At 42.9% G+C, this 14,680-nt stretch overlaps 1 protein-coding gene across 1 annotated transcript in view; it reads right to left on the bottom strand.

Annotated features, from left to right (window-relative positions):
- LOC107751414 (phospholipid phosphatase 4-like) overlaps positions 1-14,680 on the bottom strand; it is a 92,445-nt gene that overhangs the window by 22,864 nt on the left and 54,901 nt on the right. The window contains exons 5-6 of the mRNA XM_016567145.1: positions 7,162-7,225; positions 6,466-6,590 (exon numbers count right to left, since the gene is read on the bottom strand). Coding sequence (XP_016422631.1) covers positions 6,466-6,590; positions 7,162-7,225 — 189 coding nt within the window. The remainder of the gene's footprint in view (positions 1-6,465; positions 6,591-7,161; positions 7,226-14,680) is intronic.

Genomic DNA, 14,680 nt, shown 5'->3' with positions numbered 1-14,680 from the left:
CGGTAGTCGGAAAGGGAGGGTTGTGGGTCGGTTGAGGTGTTTAGGTGATGTGGGACATAGCTGGCGGTTCGGGGTAAGGTGGGATGAGCGGGTTGATGAGGGGGCATGCTGTGGTGGAGTGGGCGACGGATCGGCAGACTGAGCAAGTGATGTTGCGGCAGCCCAAGAAGACTCTATTGTGGAGCTCATTGTCCAGAGCCCCCCAGTAAGGACACTGGTTCCACTGAGCCACCCGGATGGCACATTTTGCTGAAAACAGCTTGTGATAGGTGTACAAGTGAGAGCCTCCGTATGATAACGCGAGCTCGGCAACTATTGCAAGATAGTCGCTGAGCTAACGTCTCCTGAGTGGAAATGCTGTGCAAATTACCTCAGAGTAACGGGTGAAGGCAATCGCGAATTCAGAAAATGACAAGATGCGTCACGGATTACGTGCTGTGTTTTTAAGTGTGACGGAGAAATCGCCGCAATCGATTTGGCAATCTGAAGAAGGTGGTGAAAGTGGTGACAGGAGAGGAAAAAGGTCTATATCCGCACCTGCTAGAATCTGTGACCTGATGCTGCTGGCGACTGGGGGTGGTTCCAAGGCCGGGGCGTTTGGTGGGATGGGTATCTGTGCGGCGGATGACAGCGTGAATGAAGAGTGAGCGTGGGGATGAGAGAGAGGAGAAGGAATAGCGGCCATTGAAGCCGCTTGCGGAGGCAGCCTCACGCTAGCGACGGCTCTGGAAGCGAGGCCAGAAGGAAAGAAAGGAGGAAAAGAGGGCTCGGAAGATGTCTGGGCCCGCGCCGCTAACGGAGGCAGCCTCACGCTAGCGACGGCTCCAGGAGTGAGGCCAGAAGGAAAGAAAGGAGGAAAAGAGGACTCGGAAGATGTCTGGGCCCGCGTCGCTAACGGAGGCAGCCTCGCGCTAGAGTTTGACGGCGGGGCCACAGGCCATGGACCGGGGAGAGGATAGGAAGAATGGGGAGGAGAGGGGAAAGGCTGTGGGTGGGCCGGAGCTCCCGGCGGAGCCATGCTCGCGCTGCTGGGACAGCTTGTGGCTGTGAGGGCCGGCGTGGCGTCGGCAGCAGCTATGGGCTGGAGCTTGGCTGAGCGGAGAAACTGACTAGGGCTAGCAGAGACGGAGACCGGGGCACGGCCCAGGCTTGCCGAGGGTCTGCTACGGCAGCTTGAAGACCGGAGGCCCTTCCTTGCGGGCGTGGTGGTTTGCTCGGGCTGTGGGTACGGGCTGCTGCGGGCCGGACTCGGTTTGTTGGCGGTTTTTGATGGAGGAGTTAAAGTCGGTGGTGGGTTTCCTGGCTGGAGGGATGAGAAGAGGCTGTAGAGCTCCGCCTTATTCATCCGCCGTGAGAAGTAGACGTCGGTGTTGCTCAGCGCCTGTCTTAGGCTTAAGACTGTCCACTTCTCGATGGCGGGGACAGAGGAGCCGGCTGAGGCATAGGAGGATGCGGGAGAAGGTGGCGGACGCCTGGAAAGAGGAGGCGAGGGCCTGCCTCGGCGTCTCGAGGAGCGAGAGGCGGCACGGGAGGACCGGCGACCCCGCGGTGAAGCAGTGGGCTCGATTGTGGTGCCCTGGCAGGCGCTGGGTGGCACCCAGAGACGCCGGAGGACCCTGGGCGTCGAGGGAGTTGTTGTTTGCGAACAGTTCAATCTCTGACATCGCAGCGATTGGGTGTACCAATGCTGAAATACTGGGGGCACAGAAACTGTTTGGTTACCAGTGTTGTTCCAAATATATACGTTTGCATTCAACAGCAGAAGGAAACCCATACAGGTTTAGAACAACAACAACATAGCTTTAATTTTTGGGTGAACTATTCCTCCAAAGCAGCCTAATTTAGCTGCTGTTGCCATTTGTGTCAATAATGAAAATTAAACATTAGAAAGAAAATCACTCACTGTCCTTGACCGAATCACTTTCGTAATATAATGTATATTGAATTTTTACAGTGAGGACCATTCAGTCTATTGGTTGTCTATTTATTTTATACAATATAATATTTCTTATTCAGTGCTTAAAATGTTTGTAGGTCAATTTCTTTGTTCTATTGTAATTCATGACTGTTTACTTGTCTTCAGTAAGTTTGTTTTTACGAAGGCTAGAATTTTTTATTTTATTTTGTGATATTGGAATTGGTAACAAGAATTATGAAATTGCACTGCATCAAAAATTTTTATTGGATAAAAATCCTATTTTAAGATATATATATATCATTATTGTGATGGGGGGGCCCTGCAGTAAGTCATAGCCCCGGGGCCCAGTGGGGTCTTAATGTGGCCCTGTGCATTACGGTTCACTTTTGGGGGGTTTTCCACTGGGTACAGTACCTGGCACTTTTTTCAGTACCACCTCGGTTGAGGTTCCAAGCGAACCGTACCGTTACCAAAACATGATGTGTAAATTCAGCTGATCACTGATTGGTCGAAGAGAATCGTCACTACCTGCATCATTTAACTTTTTTAACAACCAAAAAATGGCTGTTTCGTGGTCTGTTGAGGAAGTACAGACGTTCCTCTCGTTGATAGCAGAGGAGCGGATCCAGCGAGAGCTTGATGGGCCGACGTGGAATGAAAAAGTTTTCCAGTTGTCACAGCAGTAGAGGCGGCGCAACTATAACGACATGTGAATAATCCCGCCCACTCTAAAGCGGTACTAAACTGCAGTGGAAACACAAACTGAGCTGATCCGTGCCCTGCCGTGCCACACTGAGCCGTGCCAAGCCGAATCGTACCACACAGTGGAAAAGCGCCATATATGCACACTTTTGGACCATATGCCCATACGTTCACACTGCAGGCAAATGTGGCCCAAATCAATTTTTTTTGCTCACATGTGACTCCGATCTGTTTTCCTCATTACAGTGTGAACAGCACAAACCACATGCAATCTGATCTTTTCAATTCCAATTTGTGTCTCTTCCATACGTGGTACTAAATCTAATACAGGTCAGATGTTTTGCAATGCGACCGCAGTTTGAACAGTCATATCGGAATTCATGCAACCTTTACGTTGCTCTAGATCAACATTTGTCATGATTCTGTGCTCATGGGAGTCACTTAAAAGATTTTACATACCCAAAGTTATCAAGACAATTGCAAAAGGTAGTCAGTGGAAGTACAGTGATATGTCAGAACTCAGTGACAACTCTATACACAAGCAAAACATGAGGGTTTGTATCATAAAAGTTTCAAAACTCTGCTCTCTTCTGTCACATCCTCATCTTTATTTTTCATATTGCCTGTGCACAATTTCGCTGGCTTGTGTGGCAGATCACACGATAAATAAATGCATAATTGCTTACTTTATGTCCTCCGTGTTTATTTCCGTATGACAGAGCACTGCGCAAGTGTTGCCAAATCCACAGCTTCCCCACGGAATTGGGCTACTTTTTCCACTGTTGCCGTGGGTTGACGCCACACCACTAACGAGATATTTTCCCACCAGAACATGATTGGGCTAGTTTTGGACTAATTATGAGAAGCAGTGGGTGGATTTTGTTGTGAAAACCTGGAAACCCTGTCCGTATCGTTCTTTTGCGCATGCGGGTCAGTTCAGAACCATGATCTGTTCACCATGTGAATCTGATATTGGCCACATTTAAAACAACAATGTGAACAGCTGGAAATTCAGATCTGAGCAAAATCGGAATTGAGCACTAACGTACTGTTAACATCCCAACTGTGCTCTTTGTAACATTCTTATGTGACCATAAAATAACCCAAATGGAATGTCTCTCTAAAGTCATATAAGGAACCTTGAACTGCAGCATCAAAAGTGGACATTTTAGGAATGTCCCTAATAATCTGTAAAGGTACGGGATATTTGCCATCTTTAGAGAACTTTTAGGGAACGTTGTGTTTTAGGGAATGTCCCCTCCTACGTGGGGATTGACTCTTTGCAAACAGAGCTGCTGAAATCAGACATCTACAGATCAGTCAGCATATTAACAGACCTTTTTCAAACGATTTGGGAAGAAGACACTATCCCAAAGGCCTTATATTCAAACTGCCCAAGAAAGGAAATCTCAGCAGCTTTGACAACTGGCAGGGTATTACACTTCTTTCTATTCCAAGCAAGATCCAGAGTCTCTAGCTAAGCAGAAAAATATAAGCACAATGTGTGATGATGATAAGATCTCCTCTAAAACTTTAAAGGAGACCATTGTGAGAGTGTTAGAATTGTGTGAGAAGCAGGAGACTCAAGCAAATGTATCCATTTAATGTTAAAGTAACTTCATTTCTGTCTAGGATAAATATTTGAGAAGTGTACCAATATTGGGTTCTTCAATTTGGCCTAGCACTATCCCCATGCACACGCATGGATGCAGCACTGGCTGCTTTGAGACTTCGAGGCATCCATGTACTCCATTATATTGACGACTGGCTGATTTTAGCTTAGTCTCAAGAGATGGCAGTTTAGCTTCCAGATATTGTCCTCACCCACATAAAGCTATTGGGGTTGAGACTAAATGCGAAGGACAACCTTCCTGGGACTAATCTGGGACTCGATTACGATGCAGGCACAATTGCCTTGTGCTTGTATCAAGTCGATCCTGCCAGCAGTGTTCAAGATGAAGCAAGGCCAGGCCATCACTGCCAAACAGTTTCAGAGACTGTTGGGTCTAATGGCAGCCATGTCCAGTATGATACAGTTTGGCTTTTTGTACATGAGAACAAAAAAGTTTTTTTTTTCCCTAAGGGGCAACACATTATGCATAATGAAAGCCCAGGGAATGGAGACTACATCCCGAGATGGTGGAGTTAATTTGGAGGAAGTTCGACAGGGCGGAAGTAGATCCCAAGAGCCACCCACTGTCCGCTCTGGTTCTCCTCACACATTCAGCTCCTTTTGGACTGGATGCCATGGTGCATACAAGGCTGTACACTGTACACCTTCTGAACTCTGGTCTCTCAGCTGAGGTCATAAAGACCATCTTAAACTCTAGCGCTCCATCACAAAGGAATTGTATGCTGTGAAGTGGAGAATTTTCACATCATGGTGCAGAGAACACAGGTTGGACACAGTTAACTGCCTAGTGGCTTCGGTGATGGCTTTTCTTCAGAATTATATCTTTGCAGATCTATCCCTGTCCATGCTTAAGATCTAAACGGTGGCCATAGCTGCCTTCCATGCACAGTTAGGTGAGGGTTCTTTGGGAAGACACAGATTCCTTTGTGACAAACTGAGTAGCATCACTGTAGCTTGTTGCTGATTGGAGATTATGTTCTTTGTTATAAATGAATCTGCTCTCCCCTGTTCAGGTTTGAACGTTTAGCAAAATAAATTATTTATATAATTGCAGCAGATCAAGTAATGTGTGTGTTTCTTTATTGGAAAACAAACCTAACATGTTCAAAGGTAAGTTGTTAAGTGTACACTGTAATGATGGTCCAATGAACGGCAAGTTGTAGATGAATCCAAGTGCAGATTTATTATACAGAGTGAAATCCAAAAATCCAAACAAAACAAAGACTTGGCTTGACTTGACTACAGACATGAAACAACTCACCAAACAGGTTAATACGTTCAATTCACGACGAGAGACAATGGCAACATGAGGGCTACTTATAGCAAACACGACATAAACCAACCAATGGGAACAAGGCACATGACTAAAGCTACCAATCACAACATGACACACAAGGTGCGTTCGACTTAAAGCATGGCTACAGACGGCAGTCAACGAGAGTAGCCGCTTGCAGTCGGGGGCGGAGTTGAAAACGGAGCCGTCAAGCCGGACACTTTCTGCTCCCGTTAGTGACGCTCACGTGGTGTTTGCATACTCTATCACAGATGAAGTGAATTAAATGCAATTATTTGTCAAATATACAGACGTTTCAGAAACGTTTTCATGAGCAACAGATATATACTGATTATATACGTCTTAATACATCGCCATCTGCTCAAGAATAAAGTTCAACGTAAATATATACTATTTAAATACTAATAAAGTGGGGCCATCTGTTCAAGAATAAAGTTCAACATAAACATATACTATTTAAATACCAATAATGTTTTTTGATAAACGTGACTCAATATAACATTGCGATTGCAGTAAAAAAGCTTTTACTGTTCTAAAAACACAGATTTGTGGCTATTATTGGAATTGAAAAGGTTAGAATAAACCCGAAACACACGTGATAGTCAGCCGGCTGCTCTCGAAACGCTCTCGCGGTGCTTTGATGCCACACGTGACAGTGACGTGGCGTCAGCGCCGTCTCAAGTCGGACAAAATTACTAACTGGCATGCACTGCTTCAAGTCAGATTGCGATCGATCTGCGCAGTGCTGCATGAAGTCGAACGTACCTACAGACAACAGTAGCACATGACATGATCACATGAGGGGCAAGGAACACATGACAGGCACATGAAACAAGGCAAAATATCAAAATAAAAGTTCAGAAAACCTAAACAAGAAACAAAACCCAAACCCCACATTACATACACGCTGGCACTTACAGGAGGAATGGCTGCTGGGAAAACTTTTCCGGCCCTCAGACACCAGGTCTGACTCTCCAGTACACAGCATCTTTGCATTCATCTGTCCATCAGGGAAACAGCGGTGGAAGTAGTCTGGCCTTGGCCTGTGATCAAGATCAACACCAGTGGCAAAAGCATGATTACAAATAACAGGACAGATATACTAATAGGTCTTTATATACAGTATGGATACTTATACTTTATACTTATGTACTGTATATACATTGCCCTCCACTAATACCAATATTAGTGGAGGGGACTTTTCTTTCAGGGTACTCCACTGCCTGCAGGTTTTAAGGATGAATGGATGTATGTTTTCAAGGTATGGATGGATGAATGTTCTACTACATACTGTATCTCTATTCACTATGTTTTGTATTTAGAGGGGAGTGATGAATGTGAATATAATAAGTAATGTGAAGTGTCTAAACACTGAATGTTAATTTTAAACCAGATTCCTTCTGGTCAAAACATGCATTCAGGGGATTGCACTGTGGAACAGAGGATTTTCACTCTATGTTTTCCATAATTCTGGTGAGCAATATAACATGTTTCCCAGCATTCCGCGCCACTGTGTCTGTGACTGTTTTTAACCCTCCATTGTGTATTGAACCTAGAACAATCCTGGCATAAAATTCTGATGGAAATAGTACAGAAACCATGTTTGTACATTACCTGCCAACTATCAACTTGATGGTATTTGTGAAGACACCATTCAAAGCTAGTGCGAGTGATACCGCTGCAAAACAGAAAAAAAAAAAAAAACAAGAGACAGGCAGATTAATAATGACTTTGTTACCTAGACAAAATTCACAGTTAAGTAACTTTTCAAATCTGATATCAGCCGTAAACCATCCTCTATATTATGTCCTAAACAGCAGTGGTTGGTTGCTTTCACAACTGATGCCTGTTAAATATTTATCTCATTGTTGCAGAATTGCGGTGCACAATTTCTTTGTCATAAGCTTCATCTGAAATTTCTTGTTAACTGTTAAACCTTTTCAGGTACACTTTAATGGCACTGGACTTCTCTGAATTTGAATTATGCATACGAATTCAAAATAATGGAGAGTAAGTAGACAAAGGTAAATATATAGTTCAGTCATGAAACACTAGATGGCGCAGGCGACGGGTTGTTAACGTAACCGATGATATTCAGAGAGTTAAACAACTTGGCACAAGCTGATTGGTTCATGCTGTATATGCAGCCAATGAGCGTATTGCCTTGCATTTATATAGTTGGCTAGCATTCACTTGAGATTCCTGCAGCGCGCTTTCAGAGTTCTCTGAAATCCTCCACCTTCCCCAGCTCCACCTGTATAGATCTGCTACGGGGTTATTTTATATGCTATTTGTGAAGCAGCAGTATGTCTTAAATACTCACTGCACCGTATCGCCATATGCATTGGCAGTAGCAAGTTCCTGTACTTGCTTGCAGCAGCAGCAATATCTACAACTACAGCAATAACCAACAGCAGCAGCAATTCAGCAGCAATGTAGCAGATCTGTTCCGCCAAGACCAAATACATTAACATTGAACATTTTAGCATGGTGATGGATATGACAGTGTTGTCATGATTGAACTAATCCTGTGCATTAATAACCCCCACTCTCTGAATTAAAACCGTTAAACATAATCTACTGTATCTACTGTCCTTATCCAAATTTCTCAGTGAGTAAAGGAGATGACTTGGGAGTGAGAGCAAATTAATGTTCCCTATCTGTCAGTCAATTCGACATTGTGTCAAATTACTGACACTAGGGGGACACTTTTGGGAGCCCCAAACACCTCTATCGTATTTTGGTGGCTATATGCCTTGAAATTATGCCTATTAACTTCCACGAAGATGTGGCTTCAGGTAGGTGCGTGTCTGCCTCCAGTCTTAAAGTGTACTGTAATAGCAATGAATCATGACACCGTGGGTGGAAAGTATCTGGGGAAGCAGGACCTGATCGTTAGATTTCTGAGAGGTACAAGGAGGTTGAATCCTTCAAGACTACACCTGATCCACTCTTGGGATCTCTATCTCGTCCTACAGACCTTGCAGGGCAATCCATTTGAGATTGTGAAGATGATGTAGCGCTTGCATGAGTGCCCTCCCCCTCCCTGAGGTGGCGCTCCATAGAGTTCCCCAGGTTTGGTGAACCCAGGACATTTCTTTCTACCTCCTAGCACTTACCATAGCACCCTTGTAATCTGGCTTAGTACTCCATATGTAGTGATTCTCTAACTATGATCACATATGAAGTATTTTTTACACTGTTCAGTTTCCCTCAGTGAACCCTGTGTCTTCCCTTGAATGGAGCCTGCTTCATCGCTAGTTGCTGTGGCATAGCTGCATTTGGTTTTTGGAATGCGAAAGCTTGCCAGCATCTGCACAACCAACTCTCATAAACAGTTCAGCAGATGTGTGTCAATAATTCAACACAACTTTGAAGGGACTGACAGACAGGGAAATCTTCACTGCCGTATTGTTCTGAATATAAGACAGTATTTTTTCTTTTGGAAATAATGGGGTCTGAAAAATGGGGTCGTCTTATATTCAGGGTCTAAACTTTTACATGTCAATAAGATACCCGCAACAATAGGTGGTGCCAAATACATATAAAATGAGTGTGCCCCAGGACTGAAGTTACCCACTACTGTTTATTTCACTACTGTGTTATGCCATCTAGACCAGTGTTTCTCAACTGGTGGATTGTGACACAAAAGTGGGTCACAGAGTATACACAACAAGAAAGCTGGTACATAATCCCGAAGGTGGTTAGTCTGTGATGAAATCCACTCAAATATGGAACAACAGTCTGCAAGGCAGTGGTAGTGGAACTAATTTTCCTTCTGGAAGGTGGCGTGGATTCTTGGAGATGGCACAGTTACAGCTACTAGTATCGTCTACGGAGGAGCAAGAGGGTTTGCTGGCTGCCTGGGTGTCCAGAGCCCAGAGATATGTATGCTGAGTCCACAAGGGATAGAAGAAGGTTAAAAACAGACAGACACATACAGTTAGGTCCATATATATTTGGTCACTGACACAATTTTCATAATTTCGGCTCTGTATGCCACCAGAATAGAATTAAAATGAAACAATCAAGATGAAATTGAAGTGCAGACTTTAAGCTTTAATTCAAGGGGTTGAATAAAAATATAACATAAAATGCTTAGAAATTACAACCATTTTTATACACAGTCCCCCCATTTTCAGGGGCTCAAATGTAACCAAATAAATATTTTGCCGAAGTTTTGCTAATGTGACTGCACCTTTAGTAATGGTCTCACCTTTAGAGTTGGACCAGTAAGCAATCACCTAGGAATGTGAAAAAAGAACATCTTAGCAAACACATAGTGATATGTTGAAAACTGCAAAACATATTAACAACCTCATAACATTGCACTAAAAATCAAGCAATCCAAAACGAATCCAAACACCTTATCAACAGCATAGCCATATACAAAAATTCACTTAAACCACATACAGTTAGGTCCATATGTTTGGACACTGACACAATTTTCCTAATTTTGGCTCTGTATGCCACTAGAACAGAATTAAAAATGAAACAATCAAGATGAAATTGAAGTGCAGACTTTAAGCTTTAATTCAAGGGGTTGAATAAAAATATAACATAAAATGCTTAGAAATTACAACCATTTTTATACACAGTCCCCCCATTTTCAGGGGCTCAAATGTAACTGGACAAATAAATATAATCATAAATAAAATGTTAATTTTTGATATTTTGTTTAGAATCCTTTGCAGGCAATGACTGCCTTAAGTCTGAAACTCATGGACATCACCAAAGAGTGGGTTTCCTCCTTTGTGATGATTTGCCACGACTTTGGTGCAGCTAACTTGTTTGTTAGGTCTTTCTGCCTTTAGTTTTGTCTTCAGCAAGTGAAATGCATGCTCAGTCAGGTTGAAATCAGGAGATTGACTTGGCCATTGCAGAATATTCCAAATTCTTACCTTGAAAAACTCCTGGGTTGTTTTTGCTGTATGTTTTGGGTCATTGTCCACTTGTACTATGAAGCACCATCCAGTCAACTTTGCTGCATTTGGCTGAATCTGGGCAGACAGTAAATCCTTGTACATTTCAGAATTCATCCGGCTGCTTCTGTCTTCTATCACGTCATCAATAAACACCAGTAACCCAGTGCCACCGGAAGCCATGCATGCTTATGCCATCACACTGCTCCACCATGTGTCACAGAAGATGTTGTATGCTTTGGATCATGAGCTGTTCCATACTTTTTTCCCCCGTCATTCTGGTAGAGGTTGATCCTAATTTTAGCAGTCCAAAAAATGCTTTTCCAGAAATGGTCTGGCTTTTTTAGATGTTTTTGGCAAGGTCTAATCTGGCCTTGTTTGCACCTTGTGGCGAATCCTCTGTGTTTGCTCTCTCCTGAAGTCTTCTCTTGAATGTAGACTTTGACAGTGAAATGCCTACCTCCTGGAGAGTGTTCTTCACTTGGCTGGATGTTGGGAAAGGGCTTTTCTTTACCATGAGGAGGATCCTCCGATCATCCACCACTGTTGTCCTCTGTGAACATCTAAGCCTGTTTATGTTGCTGAGTTCATCAGTGCATTCATTTTTTCTCAGAATGTACCAAACTGTTGATTTGGCCACTCCTAATGTTCCTGCTATCTCTCTGATGGATTTGTTTTGATTTTGAAGCCTAACAATTGTCTGTTTCACTTGCATGGAGAGCTCCTTTGACCACGTGATGTGGTTTCAGAGCAACAGCTTCTAAATGCAAATGGCGTACTTTGAATCATCTCCAGAACTTTTACCCATTTAATTGATGTAGAAATAACGAAGGAATAGCTCACGCCTGTCCATGAAACTGCTTTTGAGTCAATTGTACAATTACTTTTGATCGCTTGAAAAAAAAGGGAGGGGGGTGATATATTAAAGAGCTGTAATTCCTTAACTTTTCCTCCGATTTTGATGTGAATACCCTAAAATTAAAGATCAGAGTGTGCACTTTAAGCCCATATTCATTATATAGTTGTAACTTGAATATGTTTTGGTCAGCAGCTAAAAAAATAAAAATTGTGCCTGTGTCCAAAAATATATGGACCTAACTGTAAATCCTCCCTCAGGACCTCCTGGTGGAGCTGGTTCAGAGCAGGTAGCTTTTGCTGTTGGGTCATCAATGGACAACTGGATGGCACTAATGATGATGGCTGGAGGGATAATGGGTTGAGTGTTGACTGAGGTCCTAGATGGTGCATGTAGGAGAGAGAATCGGCCTTGAAGTTCTTCTGTCCTGGTCTGTAGGTGACTGTCACGACCTGACCAGTCTAGGGTTGGTAAGGCCGATGGCAAGAATAAAAATAAAGAATAATTTTGCTCCTCCTCTCCTGTCCCAGCTCGCAATGACCACAATAGAGGCTTGTTCACAAGCTGAAAAGTTTATTATTTCTTAAATCATTGATTAGAAGTACATATCTTCAGAAGGGGTCCAGGCCAAAATAACAATACCAAAGTTAAACTAACGAGGGGTTTAGAAAAGTTTAAATGTGCTAACAAAGAAAGTTTCCAAAAATAAATACAGAAGTCTTCCCTAACTACCTAGCTGGCCAAAACCATGAGAAAACGAAGTCAACAACACCATTGTTCAACAACACAACAATCAAACGTTGTCGGGCAGGAGACAGAGGACGGAACAGCACGACACCCGCAGCGGAGCTTCACAATGCGCACATTACAGAAGCTCTCCAACACTGCTCTGCTTTCCAGCATTCAAACGCTCCCGCTCACAACGCAATCTCCTGCAGCTGGTCCCAATCAAGCGCTGCCAGAAGGAGAGAGAGAGAAAGAGAAAGAGAGAACTGCGAACAAACTGTACCACACAATACAACATATACAATACATGCAAATGCAAATAAATAAATGCAAATAAATACTAATAATAACTTGCGTCCAGGGACGTAACAGTGACAATGAAGTCGAAGCAGGTGGAGAGCCCAGCGGGCCTGCCTTGCGTCCAATCATATGGCTTCTCTGAGAAATTCAAGGTTGCGATGGTCTGTGATGACTTTGAATTGATGTTTGGCTCCCTCAAGCCAATGTCCCCAATCGTCTAAAGTCACCAACAGCTATAACCAACAGCCAACAATAGCCAACAGCTCCTTGTTATCCATGTCACAATAAACGATGTCCGCTGGGGACAGCTTATGGGAGTAGAAGGCACATGGATGGAGGACTGGAGGCTCACTCTGCATCTAGAATAGAACAGCTCCTACCTCCTGCTGGGAGGATCTACTTCAACAATGAATGGAAGTTCTAAGTTAGGATGTGCTAAGGTAGGAGCTGTACAAAAGGCTTCTTTGAGTGGAATGCCTTTGTGGCTGAAGGGTTCCAGAACAGAGACTTGGGCTGGTCCTTGAGAAGAGTGGTGAGTGGTGTGCAGATCTGACTGAAATTTGCAATGAATTGGCTGTAAAAGTTGGCAAAGTCCAGGAAGCGAAGAGAGAGTTGGACGAAGAGGGTGGTGGCACTTTACTGTCTGGGCATTGAGAGCATGGTAATCAATGCACAGTCTCAAGCCTCATGAAGAATAAGCTAGAGGCGGCAGGGGATGTAGATGTAGGTGGTAATTCTGTGGCCAACTGCTTACTGAATACATTCTGGAATGCCCAATATTCTTCAGGAACCTCTTGTTTGTTGTTTGTCTCAGGGCTCTCAATGATGGTGGAGTTGATGGAGATATTGGTAGTGGAGGTTGGTTGACACCTGGCAGAGTGACAGGATAGTGACTTCTGGACAACTGATAAGCAATTGTTGACAGTACTCACTCCACTTCTGAATCTCTCCAGTATTCCAACTCACCAATGAGGAGTGTTGTGACATCCAAGGGCATCCCAGGATGATATCAGCAGTGGAGTCCTCCAGCACCATGAACGAGATGGGTTCTTAATGGAAAAAGCCAATGCAAAGTGTTACTGTGGAGGTACAGTGTTTTATGCGACCTTGAATTTCCCAGTAATGAGTGGATATTTAGAATTTATGAGCAGGGTCTCTTTTTGAGCTGGAGTCTCAAAGAGAGCTCGCTTTTTTCTTATCAGTGTAAAAGACACTAAAAATACTCTTTCGATTTTGGTCATACAGTTATGTGTTATACATCATTAAAAACTGTTAAGTGCCTACTTTTATTTATGTGCACTCATAATAATAAACAAAACTTTATGCTTTTGTAAAATAAAGAAACCAAACTGAGTGCACTTTCTGCCTTCTCTGTCTCCGCAAACATCTTTCTGAAATACGTCACAAAAATTAACCAAAACTCAGGGAATACTTGACACACAGACAAGAGAAATATGTCTGTAGAAAGCATGAAGTGTCTACTTTTAAATGAAATAAGTCATATCCAAAACAAATATTCTCTGATAAGGTAATCTGTATGAAACCAATGTGAGGTACAGTCTTTGCCATCTGAGCTCGTTATCTGTACTTTGGTCACATCCATGCAAAGCGCACGCTATTCATAAAGTAATCATCCACGTGAGCCATGACAATATGTATAGTCCACATCACCTCCATAAACAAAGCAGCAAGATTCATCAAGTTTATCTCGGCTACCTCAGAAGAAGAATGCGATGTAACGCGTGGTTGATATAATTTCTGTAAGTAATGTTTTTTTATTTGCATTAGTTAATGTGTTATTGTGACAAACTTGAACACATTTACTAGTTGGGCTTTTCCCAAACTATAGTTCCAAACTAAAATGTTTGAAATCAAGTGAAACATTTTACCCTTAATTGCATCTAAACTTCGTATGACGCGAGGATGTTTTCATTCTCTATATAATATAAAACAAAATGATAAAAAAATAATAGGAGTGTTTACATGTAACATGATGAATGTTAGAGTCTAAGAATGTTTAGACCAATGTTTATTATTAATACTCTGTTCACGAAAATATGAAGATGTTTATTACGTGTGTCACGTGTATGTTCCAGTTTAGTTCCTGTTTTCCTTATTTGGTCCTTCCTGTTCCTGTCCCAATGTAGTTTGATTTGTTCCAGGGGTGTCTCATTATTAGTTATCCTCCTCACCTGTCTGCCCCTCGTTATCTGCCCTATTTAGTTCTAGCCTGTTCTGAGTTTCTTTGTCTGGAATTGTGTTTGTCAACTCCTATTGCTACGTGTGATTCCCTGAAAAAAAGAATTAAACTCCTCTGTTTTGTACTCCT

This window comes from Sinocyclocheilus rhinocerous, unplaced genomic scaffold, assembly GCF_001515625.1.
Source record: "Sinocyclocheilus rhinocerous isolate Xijiao unplaced genomic scaffold, SAMN03320098_v1.1 scaffold552, whole genome shotgun sequence".
Taxonomy (NCBI): Eukaryota; Metazoa; Chordata; class Actinopteri; order Cypriniformes; family Cyprinidae; genus Sinocyclocheilus; species Sinocyclocheilus rhinocerous.
Note: the sequence above shows the minus strand (reverse complement) of the source record. Positions and strands in the feature narration are given on the sequence as shown.